The following is a 24,905-nucleotide window of genomic DNA, read 5'->3' as shown; positions in this document are numbered from 1 at the left end:
GTCTATAAATTGCTTAGTGCCATACACAAAAATCTATGCAATACCACATAACACCTTATTGCAGATAAATTATTTTACTTTCACTGCACAATTTGAGCCACTTTATCCTCCTGAAATGCAAGCTTCATACACAATGAAGGGAGGAAAGTGAGGAAATTGTTTGAGGATTACCACCCTAGACTCCCGAGAGGTTGAAGATGGCACTCTTGAATTATTAGGATTCAAAACAAAATCGATGTGAAGTTGCCACTTTTAATCAAATATTTCTTTTAACAAGAAGCAAAAAGCCGAGGGTAGGAGTCATATAATTCATAGTATAGAATATACAGAAAGGTTGGAAGGGATTTAGAGATTATCCTTTGGATCCACTATATTTTTCTGATTAGATGATTTGGACAGGAAAATCAGATTGGCTCAAGAAACGCTCTGCAACTTCAGTTCTGTGTGGGACAGGGATTAAGAACTGTCATCAATAGATGCAGCTCCACTCTCTTCTTTTGCAAAATATGCAGCTGCAATCTGCTTTAGAGGAGTCCATCAAGACCCAAATGATCCAACTCATGGTAGCGTAGTTCAGTACACATTTTGCCATCTTGTCTTCTAGAATCTCAGGGGAGACTTTGGTGAATTCTTTGTTGGAGTCAATATGTATGTTATGTTCACTGAATTCTCATGGTCAATAAAATTGGTCACTCTGTCCACAAAGATTTATTTGACATTATTTATTCTTGAAAAGGGGATGTGGTGGCTCAGTGGCTAAGACACTGAGCTTGTCGATCAGAAAGGTCTGCAGTTCGGTGGTTCGAATCTCTAGTGCCGCATAACGGAGCTCTCGTTACTCGTCCCAGCTTCTGCCAATATAGCAGTTTGAAAGCATGTAAAAATGCAAATATTAAAATAGGGGCCACCTTTAGTGGGAAGTTAACAGCATTCTGTGTGCCTTTGGTGTTTAATCATGCCAGCCACATGACCATGGAGATGTTTTCAGACAGCACTGGCTCTTTGGCTTTGAAACGGAGATGAGAACTGCCCCCTAGAGTCGGGAATGACTAGCACATATGTGTGAGGGGAGCCTTTCCCTTTCCCTTTATTCTTGAAAAATCCTACGGTAGCATCTCCCAAGCAAATGCTTCTTTTTAAATGTTCACAAACCACTTGCTTAATCAGATGCTCCAGAGATATTAACATTAACCTGATTGGTTTGTAGGTACTCTAGTTTTCTTTATTTTTCCCTTTCTAAAGATGATTTCACCCAAAGGTCAGCTATATGGTAGTATGGAGATAGACTTATCTGAGCTTGGAAATACATGCATCGATAACCACCAGGACATGCAAGGATTGTAGAAAAGACATGGGAGTAGTCCAGCAAGAAAGCAAACCATTTATAAGTTATTGCCAAGAAAACTACATGGCTATGAATGAACCAGGAATTGAATTTTACTCAAGAGAGACTATTTTATTTTAAATTTTATCCTGGAGAATCTTTGGATTATTAAATTGCACTTCAACATACATTTTGTAGTAAATAAGTCCTACTTAAATCAGAGTATTGATTGAATAAACACAGAATTGCACAGTAAATGTACCGTTATTTAATCTTAAGGTTCTCTAACAACACACAGAACTGAATTTTTATTACATTCAGAACTTTGCAGCCGTGAATACCATATGTTGGTCTTTTACTTGAGCTACAGCTGAGAGCAGGAAAGACAACATGTGATGTTCTGAAATTTTTTTACCCTTGAAACTGAATTCACCTTCAGCGCTTCCTTCAGTGCTTCCCCAGCAACAAGCAACTGCTTGTTGCTGGTGAAAATAATTGTGCAATATCACAGATTATTTGACTTATAAACATATTAAAATACAGTATGTTCCAGTTGAGCTTAGGGTGTATGGCAACAAACAAATACAGCAGCACAAAGATCTGCTGCTTTCCCGAATCAATATTCTTTTGCTCCAGCAAAGCTTTTCCTTTATGATCTACTTAAAAGCCTACATATGGGAAGCTGCAGAAGGAGTAGTTGTTATATACTCTGCTGGGCCAAGGCTTCTGTTTTGCCCACAAGTAACATACCTACATAGTACTTTCATTTCATAGAAATAAGACTGAGTGTAAATAATAAACAGCATATGTTGTTTGTTTTTACTCCATCAAAGCAACTCATATGGTCATATATTCATTAACCTATAAGCCCCCATATTACTCTTCTTTGTTTTTAAAAACTGTGCCAGTCTTCTCTTACTTGGTACCTTCTAGTTGTGCTGGAATAACACATCTCAACATGGAGTCCTAACAAACCAGATTGAGTGAAGTGCCCTACATAATTCAGCTGCTTGAATCAAAGACCACAAAAACATGGTGTAGCACCACAGGGATCATCTGGTATGAGCCTCAGGCTTGCATGTGATTCCCATTCTATCTTCCTTTGTACCTGAGAAAAGAGAAAATTTGAAAGATTCTTGCTGTGGGTTTGAAGTAACCATGCAAGAGCTGAAAAGTAGAATTGCCTTGTTCTAGTAATGGTTAAGAAACAAAAGATCTGGAACCATGGTTTGCTCCTAGCTTCTTTTGGACATCACTGGAAAGAGCAGTTTGTTCAGCCTTGCAGAGGGCAATTTCCTTCTTCTTATGTGTGAAAGTAAAGGCGGTGCATACAAGCACCATGCTCCCAAACTGCTTGTTCATAGAATACTGACTTGTGGATTAGCACTACTAATAAATGTAACCAGTGTATCTCATGTAGGGAGAGCCAATCATCTCTCTGTATAGGCTCATCAAAAATTACACTCCTCAATGCACAGGATAAAAAATATTTAGAGGAAATGAGGGGGTGGTTTGCAAATCTATGCTGCTTTGTGTTATGCTTTTTTGGGTACACAATTCCATTCTCCTTTCACCCTGTTTTTCTTCCTGCGCTGCCACTTGCTATTAGATGCTTCCTGAGTTTTTAACTGTATTTTAGAGAAACTTTGTATGTTCCTCAAAGTGCTTTTTCTGAAACATTATGTATTCTTCTACTAATTTCAATATTCCCCTTACCTTGAACTTACTGATATTGCTTGCTTGTGGAAGTGTGATGCTATTACATCTAACGAAGAAAAAGTATTAGTTAAACTTCTATTTGTACAAATAGGAAATATTGAAGGAAATAGATTAGCTGCTTTACCCACCAATGGTTTAAATTTCTATCTGCTACAGGGACTGTTTGACAAATACCAGACAATCATCGTTAGAAATATTATATTTTCTGAAAAAATGTACTGCTTGTTCAATACAATTTTAAATTTTATTCTAAAACCAGACACATTTTTTATCTTTTTTGGCTAGCTTATCTATAACTTTTGTTATTCATTCATTTAATTTTGGACTGTAACCCGCATAATTCCAAGTCAGAATAATCAATGTCAGTAGTGGTCAGGAATTATGAGAGTTATTCTCCTAATACATTAGAGAATCTTGATTGAGTTAAGGTGTATGAACTAATGAAAGAGTTAATGAAATGAAGAAACCTTAAAATATTGACAATTAACCATTTTTATCAGGTAGGTAAACATTAATAATTGATCCAGGTTCTCAATTTCTCTTTATTTATTTAATTGATTAAAGAAATTTATATAGCCACCTAACCCACGCACATTGACTTTGAATTAGGAGGCAATTTTATTCTGAAGGTATCTCCCACCAGGTTCTTATGCTGATTTATTTGGAAAGAAGGTCTACGAGATATTTCAAAACTATATTTAAAACAGCATTAAAGGTAACGGTTCCCCTCGCACATCTGTGCTAGTCGTTCCCAACACAGCATTCGAGGAAGGAAAAAGTTATAAAAGCTAATATAATTAATATCTGTGTGAGAAATTGTTATTCAATGTGTTATTGAAACCATTTTAATACCCTTCCAAAGAAGAATAGTAAATGTGTAGAACCATTTCCCTGATATACTTTAAAATTCGGTGTTCTAGTAATGTTTTCTGTGAAGTATCCCATTACAATATAAGCAAGTCTGTTCTAATCCAGAATGCATACACAAGCTAATTACACAACTTCCTGTCATATCTGACACTAAAAGCTTTTATTTCAGGAATTCGGCCATGTTTATACAGAACTCTAAGTGCTTTAAGAGAGGCTTATGTGCCTAATTTCAAATGTTTGTTAATGAAAAGTATGTACATTTACTGGTATTTTAAAAATCGTTTTCACCATTTTCAGTTTTCACACTTCTTTATATTTTAAAATATTGTTACAAAAGTTTTGTACTTCAAAACAATATTGATATATTCCAGCTGAAATACTGTCATTTGCATTTAATTACAGATATAAATATGAGTTATAAATAAATGCACAGAAAACCATTATTGGCGCTATTTGTAATAGCATTGTTATTTTTTTAACTTCATCTATTCCCAGGTGTTCTTAGGATATTAAACAAATGGAAAGATGCAAATTGCCTGTCTTTAGCTGAATTAGGTTTCATGATAATGCTTTCTTGGCCATAATTTGTATTCCATAGTAGCATTTGTGACATGGACGGCTATACAAATTTGATGAATAAATAAATGTTCATGTTGTTCTGCTTCTATCAAAATGTCTCAATACCAAACATTTCGATGCCTCGTATATTGTACAGCTAAAAAGAGACATGAACAGATTCAAAAGAATATAATGTTCATGTTCCTAACATCTGCAAATTTGTGGGCATGTTGCACCCTCTAGTCCTTGGATGTAACAAACTTGATTATGAAATGTCATTGTTGTTAAACAATTTTACTTTTTACAGATTAGACAACAGACCATATCTTTAGGCTGTTTTCACAAAACAAAAACTAGGCATAATTCAGTACTAATCATATGGAGTCAGCCATTTCTAAAAATATTATCCTCCTGTTCAATTCAAACTAACTTTTCACCTAAAAACAGGTGGGCAATACTTTGGAAGCCAAGGGCTGGAGTTGGCAGGGAGGAATTCAGAGTGCAAAATAGGTGAAGCTACATCACAAATGTGGTCAGCACATAGTTTGGAATAAATTTCTAAAAACCTTGATATGTCAATCTTAGCCCTTACACTGCAATTTTCACTTATTTCCTAGATATCCTCAAAAACAATTGTTCATTTCATAAATGTGAGAGAAATATGAATGGATTCTTCAAACATGGGCAATCTGCAAGCATAGAAGAATCAGAAAAAGCATCTGGCTGACCTACTTTGGTCTCAAAAAGTAAGTAGAGTCACCTGGAGGCCTAGTTATTACTTCTATGGGAAACCTGAAGAGAATTCCAAGGATGTAGACTAGTTGGAAAATCAAGTAAACATGACAGGAGAGAGTGGCAAACCAATTCTAGATTGTTGCCAAGCCAAAGACATGACTATAGCTACCAGATATCAAACTTGATATAAGTAGTAGTAGTAACAATGGCTTCATTATGTTACTGCTAAACATCATTAGCCAATTTGGTGTAGTGGTTAAAGCAGGGGTGTCAAACTGGTGGCTGGCAGCCCTGGATGCATCACATGCAGACCACGCCCACCCCAGCTTCCCAAAGGGAAAAAAGTCACAAAACATCAGTGAGTTTGACACCCGTGGGTTAAAGCATCAGGCTAAAAACTGGAAGAAAGTGAGTTCTAGTCCCATTTCCAACACAAAGCCATTTGGCTGACTTTGGGCCAGTCACATACCTACAAGAGTATCTTTATCATTTACATTAAAAAGATATAGGCAAAAAGCCCAGGCAAAACTATAAACATTTGTTTTATTCCATTCAATCACGTCCAATTCTTAGAGACTGCTTGGATGTATCCCTGGAGTTTCCTTGTCAAGGTTTTTCAGAAGTGGATTACCATTGCCTCCTTCATAGGGCTGAGAGAAAGTGACTGGCCCAAGATCACCCAGCTGGCTTTGTGCCCAAGACAGGACTAGAACCTATGGTCTCCCAGTTTCTAGCTGGTGTTTTAATCACTATTCCAAATTGGCTAATGATGTTTAACAGTAACATAGTTTAGTACAAACTCAGCCAATGCTACTACTGCTTCTTGTATCAAGTTTGACCTCTGGTGGCTAGTCATGCCTTTATCTGCTGAGGATTGCTAAGGGAGTAGCCAGACATATCAATTGAATAAATACTTCACAATGGTAGGATCATGAGGCACTAGAAAATAATTTTCACATAAATTCATATTAATGCATTCAAGACACAAATATTGTTTCTCTATGGAGTACTATAAGACTAATTACTTGCATATTTTAACTATTCAAAATTTCAATCATGAGTTCACCCAGCATAGTTGGGAGGTCACAGCTTAGTAAAAACTGATCTAGAGGCCTAGGGCCAACTACAGTTCCCGGACTGGGGGAAAAAACATCAGAAAAATCTTAAGATTCTTTCTTTAGTTGTAATCTTACTTCAGTTTATTTTAACAGGTATAGTTTAATCGAATTAAATCAAAACCTCATCAGTTTATTGTGTGTTTTGTGCTCTTACTTTAATACAAAGCCTAACCATAACTGTAAAGCTCTTCAGAAATAATATTGCTTGATGAGTATCTTAGCTTTTTAAAAAAAACCAATATTGTATCACCAATAATTCTACGCGTATATTATAAAACAAGTATTTATTTTAGGACGCTCAATTTTTTTTCTTCCAAAATCTGTAATGTGCTTCGGAAGCAACTTGAAAAAAAAGACTTTCTTCGCCAAACACTATAAAGACCATTTTTACGTTTCATGGGCCTTTTAAAATTTCCGCAAACGAAGTTCTTCCCGTATTATTTTACTCTCAACGTTTAAAAAAACCCCACTTTCGTTCCTAAAATCCAGGCTCCTCTGTAGGGATTTAAATTCCATCCCGGAAGTCGACTCCTTCACGCAATGTACTGTGGGTATTGTGGTCCCTGCTTCCCTGCAGAGTGTTTACGACGAGGGCGGAAAAACCGCCCCAAATAAACCACAACTCCCCTGATCCTTTAGGTCGGCCACCACCTCCACGCCGCGCAAGCGCATTGGCGAGAGCTGGTTTTTGAATCAGCGGCGTTGTTATTGACGCCATATTGCTGGTGTGGAAGAGTCACAGAGAGGCGCGCGACGGCCACCACCGCAGTCATCGCTCTTCATCGGCGGCTCCAGGCCGGGTAGCCTCCCGTCAAGCCGCCCCCACCGGCCTAGACACCCTCCCGGATACGACCCGGGGCGGATTTTCCGCGGGCGGAGCCTATAAGTCCAGCTGAGCCGGGCCCAAAGCTCCGGGCCGCTCCCTGGAGACGCAGGCGGAGCCGGCGGCCGGCAGGAGAAAGCCGAAGCGGCGCAGAGCGGTGGCAACCGGCCGTTTGACAAGACGCGGCAGCTCGGAAAGCTCTCCTCTCCCTCGCCTCCCGTGTCAGTCCTTCTGGCCGTTCCTTCGGTGCGAAAGGCGCGGCCGGCTCAGCTGCTGAGCCCCTTCTCCTTTTTCTTCCTCCTCCTTCTCCTCTTCTTCCATCGCCCTCCCCCTCCGCCCGGCTCGGCCATGGCGTGCGGCGCGACTTTAAAACGGACTCTCGATTTCGACCCTTTGCTGAGCCCGGCCTCGCCGAAGCGACGGCGTTGCACTCCATTGTCCGCCTCGGCAGCCGCCTCTTCCTCTTCGGCCTCTTTTGCCTCGTCCCCGCAGAAATACCTGCGCATGGAGCCTTCGCCCTTCGGGGAAGTGTCCACTCGCCTCACCACAGGTAAAACACGGGGGGGGGGGACTGGGAGTGGGGGGGGCTGGGTGGGGCCGGGGAAGGGGCGTTGGACGAGGGGAGCGACAGAGACAAATCTTGGGCTCCTCTAAAGCCTCGGAAGAACGGCGGCGGCGGCCGCTGCTTCTCCTTCCCCTCCGAATGGGGGTCTGGTCCGGCCTCCGCTTTCCCACAGAAGCCGTCGCCTACCTCCCTTCTCCTCCCCCCCGCTTTTTTTTTCTTTCTCCGCGGTGTCGGCACAATGGAAATGGCCGCCCTCTCCGCGGTGGGGGTGGGGAAGTGGCAAATACGGGAGAGGCCCCCGAAGGGGTTCGTCCTGGGCTGCGAGGGGACGGGAGGGGGGAGAAGGAGGACTGCCGGCCTTTCTTTCGGCGCCGGCCTTGGGAGCGGTGGGGTGTCTGTGCTTGTGGGGGGGGTGTGTAAATACTCTTCCCACCGCACCTTTGCCTTCCCCATCCCCCCCGCCCCCTCTTGGGAAAAGGCCGGCCTGGGCGGTGCGAGAGGTATTGGTGCGGCAGCGAGAAAAGAGGAACTGGGGAGTTATCGCGAGGGAGAGGCGGTGCTCTCCTCGGCCGAGAAGGCTCGAATGCAGCAGCCCCCTTTCTTCTCCTCCCCCCCCCCCCTCTGCCCTCCACTCGGTCTGTCTGCCCTTTCTTGGATCCCCTCCCGGTGCAGGCTACCGATCGATCGGTTTGCTTGAAGCCCATTAACTGCGGGGAGTAATGTGAGCTCCTTTGCCTGAGACGACGGGGCCGATTTCCCCGAGTCTCGCAGCGCAGGAGGGGCGGACCTGGTCGGGGTCTGCCATCAATCACTCCCCACACTCCAGGGCCGTTTGGGAAAAGGCCGGGCCGCCTTGCAAGAAGAGAGGACAGCTGCTTCCCCACCCCCCTTCTTCCTCTTTAACACCGCTTGGGATTTTAAAGGCCGAGAGTGCCCACGTTTCCTGAAGCTTAGTGATAGTGGGTTTATAAAAGGGTATGTTTAGAGTAGCAGCAAATAAGGTAGTACGTATGGGTAAGGTGGGTTGTATCTAGGCTCCTCTCTCACAAAGACAAATTAGTGGCAACACCAAGCCTTGCTGGGTTGTCCCTCTGATGGTAGGGATTACCTCACCTCACTGTGTGGTTTCTCATAATGACTGTACCTGGCCTTTTCTCCAGTATTGTTTTCATATCTCTCGGCTTTTAAGAAAAGGCTTTTTCTTCTTCTCACTCATCTCTACAATTCTCATTCCATAATTGTCTAAAAGTGTACCTGCCTGTTGGGAATGTTGGTTTTGGATCAGTTCTAAGCACTGTCGAGATAGTTGGCATTGCCATATTAGTAAGGAAACACTGTACAAATATGATTACATAGTAAATTCTTTTGAAATGAGCTTTAGGCCTTGGAAATGTCTTTGATTTTGAAGGATGCTTTCTTAATGGAAATTTTAAATTACTACAAGATCAGAGGTTATTATATTCATCTTTTCTCCTGAGACTACAGGTTACAATCTGAAATATTAATATCATGGCCTATAAATTGGATAAGCAATTGGCACCAGCCCTAAACTCGTGTGAACTTCATCTTACTTTCAACATTCTGCAAGCAAATAATTTGATTCTTCCTTGACATTTGAGGGAAAGGATTAGATGATACCGTACTGAGCATAGCCTACCTAATTTATGTGATTTTAATGGGATGCTAGAAATGTTGGAATATTTGAGCAGCTTTTAGAGTCAAGTGGGACAAATTATGTATCTTCATCATTGTTATAAAGTAACCATTGTTAAAACTAAATGCAGCCAACTGTTTATTACCACATAAAGTGGGTGACTTCACTGAAAGTAGAAAAGAACTATTCATCTTAATGAATATTTAATGTAAGTAGGGGTTTTAAATTGATTCAGTGCAGTGGACAGCTAGGCATCTCAAGTCATTAAACAGCTTGCAGTCATTTGAAAACACACTTTTGAAACATAAGGAGCTCCTGGAAAAACCTATTAAAAAATAACGCTGTTGAAAGATATAAATGGATGGTTGGCTAAGCTAAGCAATTCCATTTAAAATAGAATATAGACAGGTTAATTGTGCAGAAACAGCCTTGTATTTAAATATTTAATGAGGTTTCTAAGATACTAATTAAGACAGGAGATCAATAATTCCACACACATACACATAATTGTGTAATTGTACAAAATCTGTCACTCAGGTATGTTTCTTTGAAGTGTGTTGACAAATACATTTTCATTGTATTAAAAACTTGGATTTCTGCCTATAGAAATGCATCACATAAAAAAAATCTATTATGATGTAACGTTCTGATCTAATAAAGATAAGCACATAAATTAATGAGAACTAATGTAGTTTGTTGGGTAAAGCTAGGGAAATCCAAGTACAAGCCCCTCTGCTCTGCCACTATGAAAACTTACTGAGCAGCTTTGAAATGTCCATTCTCTTGGTTGAACCTGTCTTACAGGGAATTTACACCTGAAACATCTTTGCTGTGGAAGAATAAGAGTGTTACTGCCTAATGAATCATCAGAATCATAGAATGAAAGAGTTGCTGGGTCTTGGTGGTTTATCTAGTCTAACCCATACCCTGTGAAGCATTCTACTACTTATAGCATCACTAGAAATACTTAAATTGTTAATTGTGGTGTGTCACATTTGCATTTACAATTTTCAGTGAGTATTGTATAGATTTTCTTAGAAATGTGTGGTGTTCCTTGGTGATGAATTCATTATAGCATGGCTTTAATGTTAATACTACTTTCTGATAACTTGATATTCTTTAAGGAATGATAGATGCTGCAGAATGCCTTTGGCATATTTCATAGTTTGTTACTAGCTGTCATATTTCTATTATGGGGCAGTTGGTGGAAAACAGATGTCACACACAACACAGGTGCCACTATTTGTATTACTATTTGTAGTGGCTGCAATTGATATTTCATTAAACATTTTAGAAAATTTCTGTATCAAGGCAGTGTCAGTGGACAAACTAACGTTAATCACAACTCCTATAATATCCAGGCAGCATTGCCAACAGTGTGGAATGCTGGGAATTCTAATTCAATGATTTACAGTAGTTCACTTAAATAAATAGCACAAGTACCGTCCCCCCATAAAATATAGGATTACATGCTAACGTCTTTGAAATAAAGTTTTATTTTAAAATGTTATATATGAAGGTATATTCATTAATGGATTCTTTTCTGTGCCTTAACTCCTTCAATTTTGTGGAAGTGGATTTCAGAGATTTGAGATGCTTGGGGAAAGAACTAGAAAGTCTGATTTGAGAAACAGACTATTATTTGCATATCTGAAATATCCCCTGGTAAATATATAAAGTGATAATGACAAGTAAGTATTTTTTATTTAACAGGATACCACTATACTTGTCTTGTTTTTAGGAAATGTTGCATTTCTTAAAAAGTCATGGAAAAATATTCTATAATAGAAAAGTTCCAGTTTTTGGAATATATTTTGAAACCACTAGTTATATTGGTATTTGTCTTTTCCCCTATAGCCCTCTAGGATTAAGGCCTTTGAATTTTTCTGTTTAAAAATAAAACTTTCCAAATTAATAAATGAGGGATAAAAATCTAACTAAGTTGTAATTATGTAACTAATACAGACTTGTTAATTAAATATGGTAATGAATGAAGGGGAGAAAGGACAGTTTTCATGTCAATGTTGCATAGAATTTTACAGTATTTGTTAATACCCATCAGGCTCTGTTCTGCTTCATATTGATTTTCTGTCTGACATTTATCATCATCTACAGGAACTTCATATCTTAGGTTTTTTCAGCCCAAGGCTTTGGATCAGTGGGTTGTGAATTGACATTGTACACAAATAAAAAATATTTTTTCTGTTAGCGAACTACAATTTTCCTTCAGTTTGGAAATTATAGTTATGCTTTGGCTAGTTGAACTGTATAAAAAGGAAGAAGCTCCTCAAATTGTACTTGATTTCTAGTTACTGCATAAATACATCTATTGATTGATTAATTTTTGAAATTACTTATGGTGACTCTGGGCAACTTAGCATACAGAAACATACAGAAAAAAAGATTTAAATTCCCAAGGGAAACATCCAGAAAAAGCAATAGTCCTCTCTCCATAAAAATAAAACACTACCATTCCAGGTGGTAATTTCTTAGTATGTAAATTAACTAATAATGTATTTAATTTGCTGGATTTGTAAGTCCACCTAATCAAACTTAAGACAGTGTTTTTCATTTAACAAAATACAAAATTAATATACTTGTACCTACCTTTAGTACACTTTTACAATACCTTTCCCCAAAAGATCAAAATATGGATGTGCTATGCTGCCATCAACAACTTTGGAAGATTGGATTATACTGAGAATTGATTGGTGCAAAGCCATCAAGTGAACATCATAGCTGAGTAGGGATTTAAATTTGAGTTTCCTGATTTTTACATACATACTCCCATCATGTGGTTCTATTTCAGACTAAACAACCTTATAATAGAGTACTAATTATTTTATTGCAAGTACAATCATACATCTAGTATACACCTGGAAGAGTCCCATGATTTACTCAGGAACTTAAAGAAAATATACCCAGAATTGAACTATCAAGAAGCGAATTTTGATTTAGCATACTCTTGATACATCAATTTTAATGAGAATCATATTGTGCAGTATAAAGTTGTTAAAATTACTAGATGGAGGCTTACATTTATTTACAATATAACTATTTCACATTTTTTCACAGTTGCTTGACTTTGAACATTTAAATTACCTAGTGAGCACTATTTTAAACTAGTTCACATAAGTCTGTTCATCATTTGATGACTTAAATGTATGACTGAACCATCATAGGACATATTTAGAACATTGTAATAATTACTGCCAAGATCCAGTGTTAATGGACTTGGCTTACATTCATAAATGCTTCTGGCAACCTATGTAATAATATGAGCCAAAGTCTTAGGACATTGTACCAGTAAACTTCTTTTGCAATAACATTTTAAAACTTGGTTTGATTGAATGGTCACCTAGTACTTTGTATCCCAATATTGGTGGTGCCTTATTTGAAAAGCTAAAAACTTTGTACTTCACAATTAAAAAATAGTAAAGTTAGTTAGAAATATTATTGATGCGTTGATACAGTTTCCTTTATTACATTAAATGTACCATACTTTTAGTGTCAATTTAAAAAAGCATGCAGATTATTATGTTTGATTTTTGTTTACCAGTTAAAGTCTCCATAGAATATTTTAAATATCCTGTGCTCGTTTTGGCAGCACATGTAATAAAATTGGAATGATACAGAATATTTTAAATATCCTCTTCAATATTTATTTTTTTCAAAAGTAAAATTGTGTATCCAATATCTGATTTAAATAATATCAGAATGATAATATTTTTCCTATATTTTTCTCTTTTTTTCTTAAAAATTAAAATCCATACTAAACAAGGTGCTGGCTATTCTGCTAGCATGATCGACATGAATCCACCTCGTAATGTCAGTTCTGTGTATATTGCTTGAAGCAAGAATAGTCAGTATGAAGGATGCTATACCTGGAAGAGTAGGTTGATTGTCTTGAACTAATATGTCTTGTTGCTATATGTCCACTGATTACTAAATAATAATGACACTTTTAATAATAGTGTAACATACATTGAAAATGTCAAGCTATTTATGTGTCAAAGGGAAACTGAGGTTAAATAGATGGCAAAATAATAGGCATAATGTGGAAGTGGTGCTGTTTACATTATTGTGATGGAACAATGTTGCATCATATTTCATTGAGTCACTAGAAAATTGGGATATATATTTGGATAAAAATATTATGAAAAGACATCGGTGTCAGATTGATTAGTCTATAGTTTCTCCTTTCCCCAATTTTTTTTTGAGGATCATTTGTCTCTTAGTAATTTGGTTCTTCACCATATGTTCAGGAAGCCTTCAATATTGTTCTTAGCATTCTTTACCAACCTCAGCTCATTTGAACCTTTTGCCTTCCTGACATCAGCTTCTAGAATCCTAATCCTAGAAAAATCCTGATGTGTCCCCTTTTGGTGGCAAATCTTCATGAGTGTGCATATTGTTTAAGGTCATTATCTAGCAGCATTTAACAACAGTCTTGTAAAGGAAGTTGGGAGGATTTAATCCAGTACGCTTAAATAATTAAATTATTCAAATTCAGATAATTCAAACCACAATATTTTAATTAGTTGGGAAGATTTTGTTCTCATTTATAGTGAAAATGCGTCTTTGATGTTTGAGAAAAAAATTAATGTAAATTCATACCATAAAATTATTTTATAAATAACAATGAATCTAGTACAAACTCTATAACACTAGTGAAGCCATTTGGAGTTAAATCAGCTCAAATTCGAAGATGAGGGTTGAATATTTTTGCAATCATATATAGGATAGCAGCCATTTTAAAAATTGTATTAAATATGTTTTTGTTTTCTGAAGAAAGGTAATATTTAACAAAATCCTGATAAGGCTTTTTTATTTTTTTAAACAATCATCCCTTGGGGTGTGTCTTTAAATACAAGTTAGATTTTGTTAATAAAAAGATTCCTCTTTGATAATGCAAAGTTTATTGCTTTTTCTGGAAAGAAAATAAGAGATTTGCTGTGATTGTTTATATTTTGAATGTATTATTCCAGATTCTTTGTGTACCTGTGGGATTTGGTCACTCGAGTCATGTGGCTTTTTAAAATTTCATCAGAAATCTTTAATCCTGCATTGGAATATTGACCCAGATAATTCCACATTTCAGTGGTCCAAGTAAGAGAATCCATGCTAGGGGTTCTCTTTGGATGAAAAAGCAGGCTTAGAAAAAGTATTTTTTTTTATTTGGGAGGACATTTTCAGGGTTTGTTCTCCTCGTCAGTTCAAGTTTTATTTTTTAAAGGAGCTTGATTTATGTTTTTAAATCATGTGGATCCTGCAACAACTCTAATAATAGCCTTAGAACAATAGCAAGTATTACATCAAATACATTTTGGAAGAAATAATTTAGATTTCCCTGTTTTGTTCAGGGCACCTGCTACAAACTACATTTAGTACTTTGGCTTTTTTTAAAGCCCCAAACTATTGCTATATTAATGGAATACTGCAACCATGTATGCTTATAATCAGTTCTTTGGATTTCTTTTGATTTCAGGTAAATTCATAAGATTATCTCTGACAAAACTATATACTAAACATTTTGATGACATATTTGTGGATAAAAGCTTTTTCCTCAAATGCTGAAGACTTCATCATTTCATTTTGCTTTATCTTTGATGTCATATTCAAATTTATCCCTCTTTTCCAGGTGTACTCCATCATATACTGTCTTTTAATTGACTTTGCACTTTTAGAGCACTTTGTTAACTGATCTCATTTTCATATTTTAGTATCCTAGAATATAATTAGAAATTATCTTTTAAATTCTAATCATTTTTCTGAACTATTTCTGAACCTTTTAAAATCTATTTTCCATTTTTATAAAAGTTTTATTTTATAAAAAAAGTTAATGATTTTTATATGCCAATGTGTGGAATAAACTCTGAGCGTGATTTGATGAAGACATATTTAATAGATTTGTGATCAAGTTGAAACCAGATTCTTGCAAATTGGTAGCTTTTCTACAGTAACTCTTGCTAATTCCTTTTAGTAGTAGGAGCTGCAGCTGCTATCATGGGACAATTAAGGGGGGAAAATAAGATTCCTGCCTTTAGCAATGTGAATAGAGTACAACTTCAATAGAAAGTGCAGCTTTGCTAATAATTTTAGCAAGGGTGGCTAGTTAGTGTATTAGAGTTTCATGTTGCTAATATGTATATCCTTATGTCCACTATGGTCTCAAATGGCCCTTAAATGAATTTGTTTGCCTAAGAAGTTCATTATTGTAAAATAGTGGCTCACAGTTTTCTAAGATTAGAGATTTCCTAGCTAGAAGATTGTACATCTGAGATTGTTTCTACTGTTTTTCTTTCTTTCCCCCCTTCAGTATTTTTTCTGGGTATAAGTGTATTCAATTATTGATTGAGTTTAGTTATTAAACTAAGCTTCCACTGGGAAAGGCTGTAAGAAAGAATAAGAGTCCATAGTAAGAAAAGTTGTTCGGTAAATTGAAATAGCTAGCAACCATGAATCGTGCATCTGGATTCCAAAATAATATATGTGAATTGCAGGGCATAGACCTTCAAATGTTACAATTTTATACACAATAATTTAAAATAATGTGCTTTTTGTTATATACTTGGTGCTAGGTATCATTTGATGGCAAAATAAAAATATGTTTCTGAGTTTTCTGCAAAGCAATTAAATGTGCTTGGAGATATAATAGCCACACAAAAATATACTTGTTTGGTCATGGACAAGAAAGATTCTCAAATATAGTCGTACCTTGGAACTTATCCTTAATTGGTTCTAGAAGTCACGATGAGTACCAAATTATTCCCATAAGGAATAATGTAGTAAGTCACAAGGCAGCCAACACAGACAAGTTCTAGCTTGTGCCTTGAGTATCAAGCAAACAATGAGTACCAGGACAATATTTTCATGTCACAATGTGTTGAGTATCAAATTCGATGAGTTTCAAAGTGGTTGAGTACCAAGTTACCACTGCAATACAATAGTGGTTGCTTCTGTAGATATTAATCATTGCTTTGGATGAAGGAAAAGAAAGATAGTGCTTATAGTGCTATTCTCAAAGCAGAAAAAAATATACTGTGTTTCCCCGAAAATAAGACAGGGGTCTTTTTACCCTTGAAATAAGCACTTGGCCTTATTTTCGGGGTCTTATTATTTTTGAGGTGTAGGAGGTGGCGAGCGTGGTCACCTCGTGGCTGCTGTTGTGTAGCAATATTTTCAGGGAGGGCTTATTTTAGCACATGCACTCAAAAGCACGATTGGCCTTATCCGGGGAGATCTTATTTTCAGGGAAACGGGGTAGTAGCTTTCAATATAAAATATACTTGATTGCTCTTGTTGAAGATATGTAGGCAGTGAACAATTACAGATAGTCCTGGACTTAGATCAGAATTCAGCCCAAAATTTCCATTGCTAAGCAAAACAGTTACTAAATGAATTTTGCCCCCATTTTACAACCTTTCTTGCCACAATTGTTAACAACTGACTCAATGCAGTTGTTAAGTAGTAACACTGTTAAGTGAATCCAGCTTCCCCATTGACTTTGCTTGTCAGAAGGTCGCAATTGGTGAACACATGACCTCAGGACACTGCAACTGTCATAAATATATGCCAGTTGGCAAGCATCCAAATTTTGATCACATGACCATGGGAATGCTGCAAGGGATATGTGAAAAATAGTCATAAGTCACTTTTGTCAGTGCTGTTATAACTTCAAATGGTCATTGAATGAATGGTTGTAAATCAAAGATTACCTATACTGCAAAAACTCAGGATGCTTCTGTAATGTAACCTAACTATCTAGTGCAGTGATGGCGAACCTTTTTTGGCTCGCGTGCCACAAGTGGGGGGAGCGCAGGGGGGTCGAGTGGGCGTGCCGCACCCATAATGCAACGCGCAATCCCCCCAGTGCGCCTGCGCGCACAACGCGCGACCCCCCCCCCCATTTTTACATTATTTTTGCCCTCCCCAGGCTCCAGGGGCTTTATAGGAGCCTGGGGAGGGTGAAAAGAACCTCCCCCGAACCCCCCGGAGGCCCTCCGGAGGCTTCAGGGACCGTCCGGAGGCTTCCCTGAAGCCTTCGGAGCGCTTAAAACCACCCTCCGAGCAAACCGGAAGTCACTTCCGGGTTGCTCGGAGGGTCGTTTTAAGCGCTCCGAAGGCATCAGGGAAGCCTCGGACGGTCCCTGAAGCCTTCGGAATGCTTAAAACGACCCTCCGAGCAACCCGGAAGTCACTTCCGGTTTCCTCGGAGGGTGGTTTTAAGCGTTCCGAAGGCTTCAGGTACGGTCCCTGAAGCCCCTGGGGGGGATGGGGGAGGCTCTTTTCGCCCTCCCCAGGCTCCTATAAAGCCTCTGGAGCCTGGGGAAGGTGAAAAATAGCTTTTAAAAAGGTGAACTCAGCTGGCAAGCGCGCGCATGCACGCTGGCCTGCTCTGACAAATGGCTCCGCATGCCACTTGTGGCACGCGTGCCATAGGTTCGCCATCAGGGATCTAGTGGAACAATATTATATACATGTAGGAATAAAAGAACTATGTTTTATACCTTTCTTGGTCTCAAATCTGGAAAGATATATGAATTATGTTTTTGCTAGTGTTATGTTGTGGAAGGAGAACATAGGTATTGGTTATGGTCTGCTAATCTTCTTGCAAATTTCCAGGGGAAAGGAGCACATTATCAGTGGGCCTAATGCTATTTTCTTTATCTACATCTATAACTTGCAGCTATATGAAAGGTGTGAATAGGGCTGGAAATTGTAGTATAATGTTTAGTTGATAAATTGAACTTCTGAAACAATTGACACTACCTTTAGAGTATACTCGTTACAGTATTTTCTCTCAATTTAAATTGTTTTGAAATGACTGAGTTAGAATTCATAATCACGTTCAGTGTGTTTCTTTTTTCTAGAGCAAATTCTGTACAATATAAAACAGGAATACAAACGCATGCAGAAGAGAAGACATCTAGAAAACTTTCACCAAACAGATCCTTGTTGTTCCACTGATGCACAGTCACAAGCATTTCTCCTTTCTGGACCAGCTTTGCCAGGTGAAGATTTTAGAATAAGAATGCATTTGAATTTGGGTCAAATTGTGTTTTTCTCTAAACAGACAATTAAAAGAATCACAGTGATGTATTATTATTACTAGAATGAGTTTAACTTACATTTTAATGACATTTATCCAGCTGAATAGATACTGCTTGCAGAACAGATTTTGGTGTTCCAGCAGCTTGAGCCATCCTTTCTGGGTTAGAAATCTTCCAGAACACACCTGCAGGGGCTGGTGCAATAAAGAGAAAGAAAAGAGACACTAGATCTTTTTTCATTTTTTTTATTTCTAGTATGTCAATTTACAGGCTTGAGGTAGTATACAATACAAACAAAACAATATGAACCACCAACAAATCTGATTAAGTCCAAGAATTATTAGTTTCCATATACATGCAATAAAAAGATCTTGAGGGCCTGGAGATTGGAGACATCACCTTGGAAGGCAGAGCAATGCATAGACATGGGCCCTACTGAGAAGGTTCCTCATCAGTCTTCACAGCTCCTATCTTAATGTTGTGCAACTTATTAATTCAAAATTTTACAACATTTAGGTAGTATTTAAATTATGAACTGTTTATAATATTTGAGTTATATCTTTTTCCCATCTTTTATTGAATGAATTTTGCATGATAAATTGACTTGGAATCACCCATGTTTTATGTTCAGAAATGCATTGAATTGGATCTTCTTTCATTTTTTGAGAGGAACTCTCAAAATGCTAAGCCTCACTGGAAAGAAGAAAAAAATAATTTTGCTAATTTCTCAAGCTCTTAACTATCCATTGTCATTTCCCTAGGAACATTGCTATGAGATTGCCTAATGTTTCAATCAAGGAGAAGCAATGTAATATGCTTGTTTGAGTGCTAGATTAAGATTGGGAAGATCCATGTTCTAGTTCACCTTCTCCCATGAAAGCTGCCTTTGAGCTAGCCATTTGCTCAAACCATTCCACTCTATGGTATGCCTTCTTAAGCATCCAGAAAAAAGGCAGGATGTACATCTAACAAAATTAATATAGCTGAAGTAATAGGACTGTTGAGGGGAAAGAAAATTTAGTGAGATGTGTCTCCCCTCTCCTATCTTCAGGAAATGCATTGGGGTGTGGAATTCATGACAATTCTGGGTCACATTCACTTTTAGCCATTTGTAAATAAAACATCTGATTTATATTGCCACCTAGTCACAGCGACATACTTCTATAGTTCTAACTTTGTGTGTGGTGGTGTGAGCCTTTAAGTTAGTTTTTTACTCCTCGTGACTGCTTCAACTAATCCCTGCAGTTTTTCTGAGCAAGGGGTTTTGGAAGTAGTTTACCACTGCCTGCTTTCTAGCCTGAGAGTAACTGACCAAGGTTATCCAACTGGCTTCCTGTCAGGACTAGAACTCATGGTTTCCCAGTTTCAAGTCTGGTGCCTTGTTGACTACACTAAGTTAGCTCTATAGTTATAATGACTGATTTTAATACATAGCCAACATTTAATTCAGAAGCTTGTACTTAAAATGTACTGAAACCAGTGGGCTATAAATGCAGCCATTTTCATTAGAATTTAAGCTATATGATTGTTATAAACTAATTACTTATTTTTATATATTTATATATATTATATATATTCAGTTATAAGCTAAAAACTAATACTAAAGTACTTTAGAAAGTGAACTGTTATCTGCATTAATCCTCTAGAAGATGCTCTAAAGCAGGGGTGTCAGACTTGCGGCCCTGGATATGTTACATGCTGCCTCCTCCTCCCCTCCTTCCGATTTTAGCGAAGAGGAAAATAGTTGTGGTATGTCACATGACAATGCAAGTTTGACACCCATGCTCTAAAGCATAATTGAATTACCTCTCGAAATAATTTGTTCAAAGGTACTTCATCTGCAGCGTCACCACCACTGAAAAAAGAACAGCCCCTCTTTACTCTCAGACAAGTTGGAATGATCTGTGAACGTTTGCTCAAAGAACGCGAAGAGAAAATTCGTGAAGAATATGAAGAAATTTTGACCACAAAACTTGCAGGTATGATAAAAGCAAAATGTATGTGAGCTGTTATTTTTTCCATCCTGTTACTTGGCTTGTATGATTGCATGTTTTCTGAATGGCAATTTCTGTACTTTATAGTTTCAAATAATGATCTTTCTGCTTTGTAGGAACAGCATGGTTAATTTACACCACTTAACTTTGAAATCATTTAGTTTTTTAGATGTTTTTAGCTATCTTTAACCACAATAAAGATTAATGTTCAGGAATTCTGAATGTTCTTAGCTAACGTTTGGTGGCTTCTAAATTGCTCACTTCTTCGCTTGACAAATTACAGTTGATGAGGATGGAGAGGAAGATGGGATACTATCACACTGCACACAGCGGTGTTTAGCAGCTGCCAAAAAAGCCAACACAGTTCTAGGCTACATAAATAGAGGGATAGAATCAAGATCATGTGAAGTGTTAATGCCACTTTATAATGCCTTGGTAAGGCCACACTTGGAATACTACATTCAGTTTTGGTCACCACGATGTAGAAAAGATGTGGAGACTCTGGAGAGAGTGCAGAGAAGAGCAACAAAGATGATTAGGGGACTGAAGACTAAAACATATGAAGAATGGTTGGGTAGAATACTGGGTATGTCTAGTTTAATGAAAAGAAGGACTAGGAGAGACATGATAGCAGTGTTCCAATATCTCAGGGGTTGCCACAAAGAAGAGGGAGTCAAACTATTCTCCAAGGCACCTGAGGGTAGAACAAGAAGCAATGGGTGGAAACTAATCAAGGAGAGAAGCAATTTAGAACTGAGGAGAAATTTCCTGATAGAACAATTAATCAGTGGAACAGCTTGCCTCCAGAAGTTGTGAATGCCCCAACACTGGAAGTCTTTAAGAAGATGTTGGATAGCCATTTGTCTGAAATGGTATAAAGGGGGTGGAACTAGAAGACCTCCAAGGTCCCTTCCAACTCTGCTATTGTATTGCCTGCACCACTATGAGACCGACATGATGTACTTCATACAGATTACTATAAGTATCAGTTAACACTCTTGTTAACTCACATTTTGAGAAGCATTTGACTAAATATTAAGATACCAACAGTTACTATATGCTGCAAGTTTCCTCACATTTTGAGTATCATTCATTAATAAGGATTCCAATCACCTGTTTTAACTCTTGTAAACTATTTAGTCACATAAGGATAGAATCTAGGTTTTTGTTAATATAGAATGTGAACTATATCTCCTTTCATATGAGGAGGTTTCAATTGCAATAGAGCATCTTCCCCCTAGGGAAATGATATTTGAATGAATTTTTTGAAGCAATTGTCCTTAAGATAACTAGAAATATTTTAGTAAAATCTTGGTAGCATACTATTAGCCTTTTCTGTATAGTTAAGAAAATTACTTTCAGTGCTAACAAAAATGTAATAAAATACTGCAGCATGATGTCCCTAGGCCCATGATGGGAAACCTGTGGCATGCGGAGCCATATTTGCCAGCACGGAGCCGTCAGCTCTGCAATTTTCGGTCTTCTGGAAGGCCGGCGGAGGCCATTTTCACCTTTCCCAGGCTTCAGGAAAGCCTCCGGAGCCTGGGGTTGGCGAAAAACGGGCCCAGCAGGCCAATCAAAAGTTTGTTCCCAAACTTCCGGTTGGGCCCATTTTTCACCCTTCCCAGGCTCTGGAAGTTTTCCTGAAGTGAGTGGGCGAAAACTAGCTCCCCCAGGCCCCCCAGAAGTTCGTTTCCTAACCTGGTTGGATCCATTTTTCGCCCAGTCCAGGCTCTGGAGGCTTTCCTGAAGCCTTGGGAAGATGAAAACAGCCTCCCCCGGAGGCCCTTCAGAAGCCGGAAACAAATCGTTTCTGAACATCCTTCCAGTTGGGCCCGTTTTTCACCCTTCTCAGGCTTTAGGAAAGCCTCCGGAGTGTGGGGAGGGCAAAAAGTCTTCTCCCCACCCCCACCCCCCATGTGGGAGGGTCGTGTGCCCATGCGCAGATGGGCAGGGCACATTGAATTGCAGGTGTGGGCGTACACATGCATGATGGCACATGCATGTGCACTTAATTTTAGCACAGCTTTCAAAAAGGTTTGCCATCACTTCCCTAAGCACTTGTGACCCTTTGAGGTCATCCAAATATACAGCCCTAGATTGGAGAAAATGCTTAATTGTTCAATCGTGATACTGAAGGAGCTGATACAGTATGGATAGAACAAGGGGACAATGGTTTATTTTCATGAAGGAAAGAAAATCATCATCCCCTTGATATTCACTCTGTATTTCTTCAGATTATACCAGAAACCCAAAAACAAAATTTAAAGACGCATGGAGTAAAATAAGATTCATGTTTCAGCTTATTAATCTGCCTGTGACAAACATTGAATTCCATCCCTGGATGCAGTATTTAAAGTAAAGGATATTTTCCTTGTGTTGTCTTGTAAACAAGCACTTTTCTATATGGTACCTTACTTTAAATATTCCTTGATCACAGAACAGTATGACGCATTTGTGAAGTTTACGCATGATCAGATCATGCGACGATATGGAGAACAGCCTGCAAGTTGTAAGTATTTTAAGCTATTTTCCTTGATGTTAGATTTTGGTGGCTTGACAAAGTAGATAGAACGGGGTAGTGGAACTCTACTTCTCTACAAGAGTGAAATCATCCCCAAAGTGGAGTGATCTTCACAGGGATATAGTTTTAACTGTTTTTTTTTTTGCTGAGCTTTAGTTGTGTAAATTCTTTGGTTATCTTATTTCTTGACTCGATTCTTTTTTCCTTTTCAGATGTTTCATGAATCATGTTTTCTGCATACGTGGGCAGCCCTGAAACCTGTTCTGTTGTTGCAAGCTGTCCTTTAAAGACTTGCAACAATGCCATATTCCCTCTCCTCCCCCCCCCCCCTCTCCTCTGTATACACTGGTTATTTCAAGCTTTTGTCAGTGGCAACCACTCTTATGCAGCAACTGGTTTTGGAGTGCTCCCTGATGTCAGTACCACCTGGATGTGGACCTTTGCTACCTGTTAATACCAGTGGTCTCATTTGCTGTATCATTACAATTTGGCTTCTGTTAATAAGTTTGAAAAGTAAAAGGATTAAAGCTGGTGTATTAGAACTCTGCCCTTAACTGGTTGTGTAAATAAAAGTGTAGAATGACACTTCTGACTGAAGTTAGTGTGGTTTTCATAACTGTGCACTGCAAAGTTGTATTCACAGTTAAATTAGAATGTAATCCCTGGACAACGTCTAAGCAATTAGCCCACAGTAATAGTGAAGGAGGGCATTTTTGTATTCCATGACTTTTTTGGGGGGTTAAGAATTGGTTTATATAAGTTCTCATTTTTGTAGGTTTTATTTATTCTATCAGTCTTTAACAAATGTTTATTGCTGCAATTTTTCAGTGTATCATTGTTTTACTGCCCTTGTAGTACTGGAATTTAGTTGAAAGAATAAAACATTTACTTCTAACCTGTGTTTTTACCTATATAAGTGGCATTTTTGCCATCATTCAAATAAAATAGATGTGAGTGTACTAAATAAATCTATGTTTAATATTTATTAGCTAATAGTTCAAAAAGAAAGGTATAGATACGAATGTTCTAGAAAGCTTTGTTAAGGTTGACTGGCATGTGTAGGACTAATTTGAGATTTTTGTAGGTAATTTTGGTCCTCATCAAGCATTCCTTTAACGTAATGTTATATGAGCGAAGAGGGTATGGGCATGCTACCTTCATTTCTCCTATTTAGAAAAGTGAATTCTTCACTAGAGAACCTCCTGTATTCACAACTCTTTTTATATTGTTCCTCGTGGAAAATTAAGCTTCTAAACTGTTAGCAAAGCCTTCACTAATACTGAAGGAGTGGGTTTTTTTTTTTTTTGCTGTAGGCAGCTGCCTTCCTGCAAGTGAGGCTGGCAGAAATTATGGGTGAAGCAGTTGTAATCTCTTCACGTTCTTCTCTTGACAGGCATACCTTACATAATATGCCTGAATAATATTTTTTGACACTCAGAAATGTGAGATTAGCTAAGATGTTTTCTGAAGCTGTATATGTTAAGGAGCAACTATAACGTTTTTAGAAACTTTCTTCATCTCAGATTGAAGGTATTGAAAATTTCATTGCTTTGGAAGCAATTTGAGGTTGGAGAAAATTGCCTCAGTGTTTATCTCTGTGGCTCTTTTTTTCCACATTTAAAAAGAACATGTTCCCATACAGACCTTATTTAACAGATAATGTTTTTACTTCTGTTACTGTGCCTGAATTCAATGTGAACCTTTTTCTAGGGAGTTACCAGATTTTCTTACTTGCAGCTGCAAGGTTGTAAAGAAGTTGCTTTTTATATGGATAAAGAAAACTAGATTAGACCTTTTGAACTATTTTTCATTCTTAGGTGAATCTCTTACGTTTATTGACTTTTTACAGTGCTGCTGCTACTGAAATCACTACAAAAGCATTCTAATTATATTCTCATGTTAACACTCATGTTTTACATGAGATCTGCAGGCATCTTGCATTTAAATATCCATCTATTCACCTCTCTG

General features: G+C 38.0%; 1 protein-coding gene across 1 annotated transcript; it reads left to right on the top strand.

Moving 5' to 3' along the window:
* The first annotated feature begins 6,965 nt into the window (after positions 1-6,965).
* Positions 6,966-23,832, top strand: AKIRIN2 (akirin 2). The gene is made up of 5 exons (XM_081941485.1): positions 6,966-7,697; positions 18,240-18,380; positions 20,249-20,398; positions 22,854-22,925; positions 23,150-23,832. Exons 1-5 carry the CDS (start codon positions 7,496-7,498, stop codon positions 23,158-23,160), a joined length of 576 nt encoding a protein of 191 aa, XP_081797611.1. The 5' UTR covers positions 6,966-7,495; the 3' UTR covers positions 23,161-23,832.
* The last annotated feature ends 1,073 nt before the right edge of the window (positions 23,833-24,905 follow it).

Source organism: Natrix helvetica, assembly GCF_964273705.1.
Source record: "Natrix helvetica genome assembly, chromosome: 2".
Taxonomy (NCBI): Eukaryota; Metazoa; Chordata; class Lepidosauria; order Squamata; family Natricidae; genus Natrix; species Natrix helvetica.
Note: the sequence above shows the minus strand (reverse complement) of the source record. Positions and strands in the feature narration are given on the sequence as shown.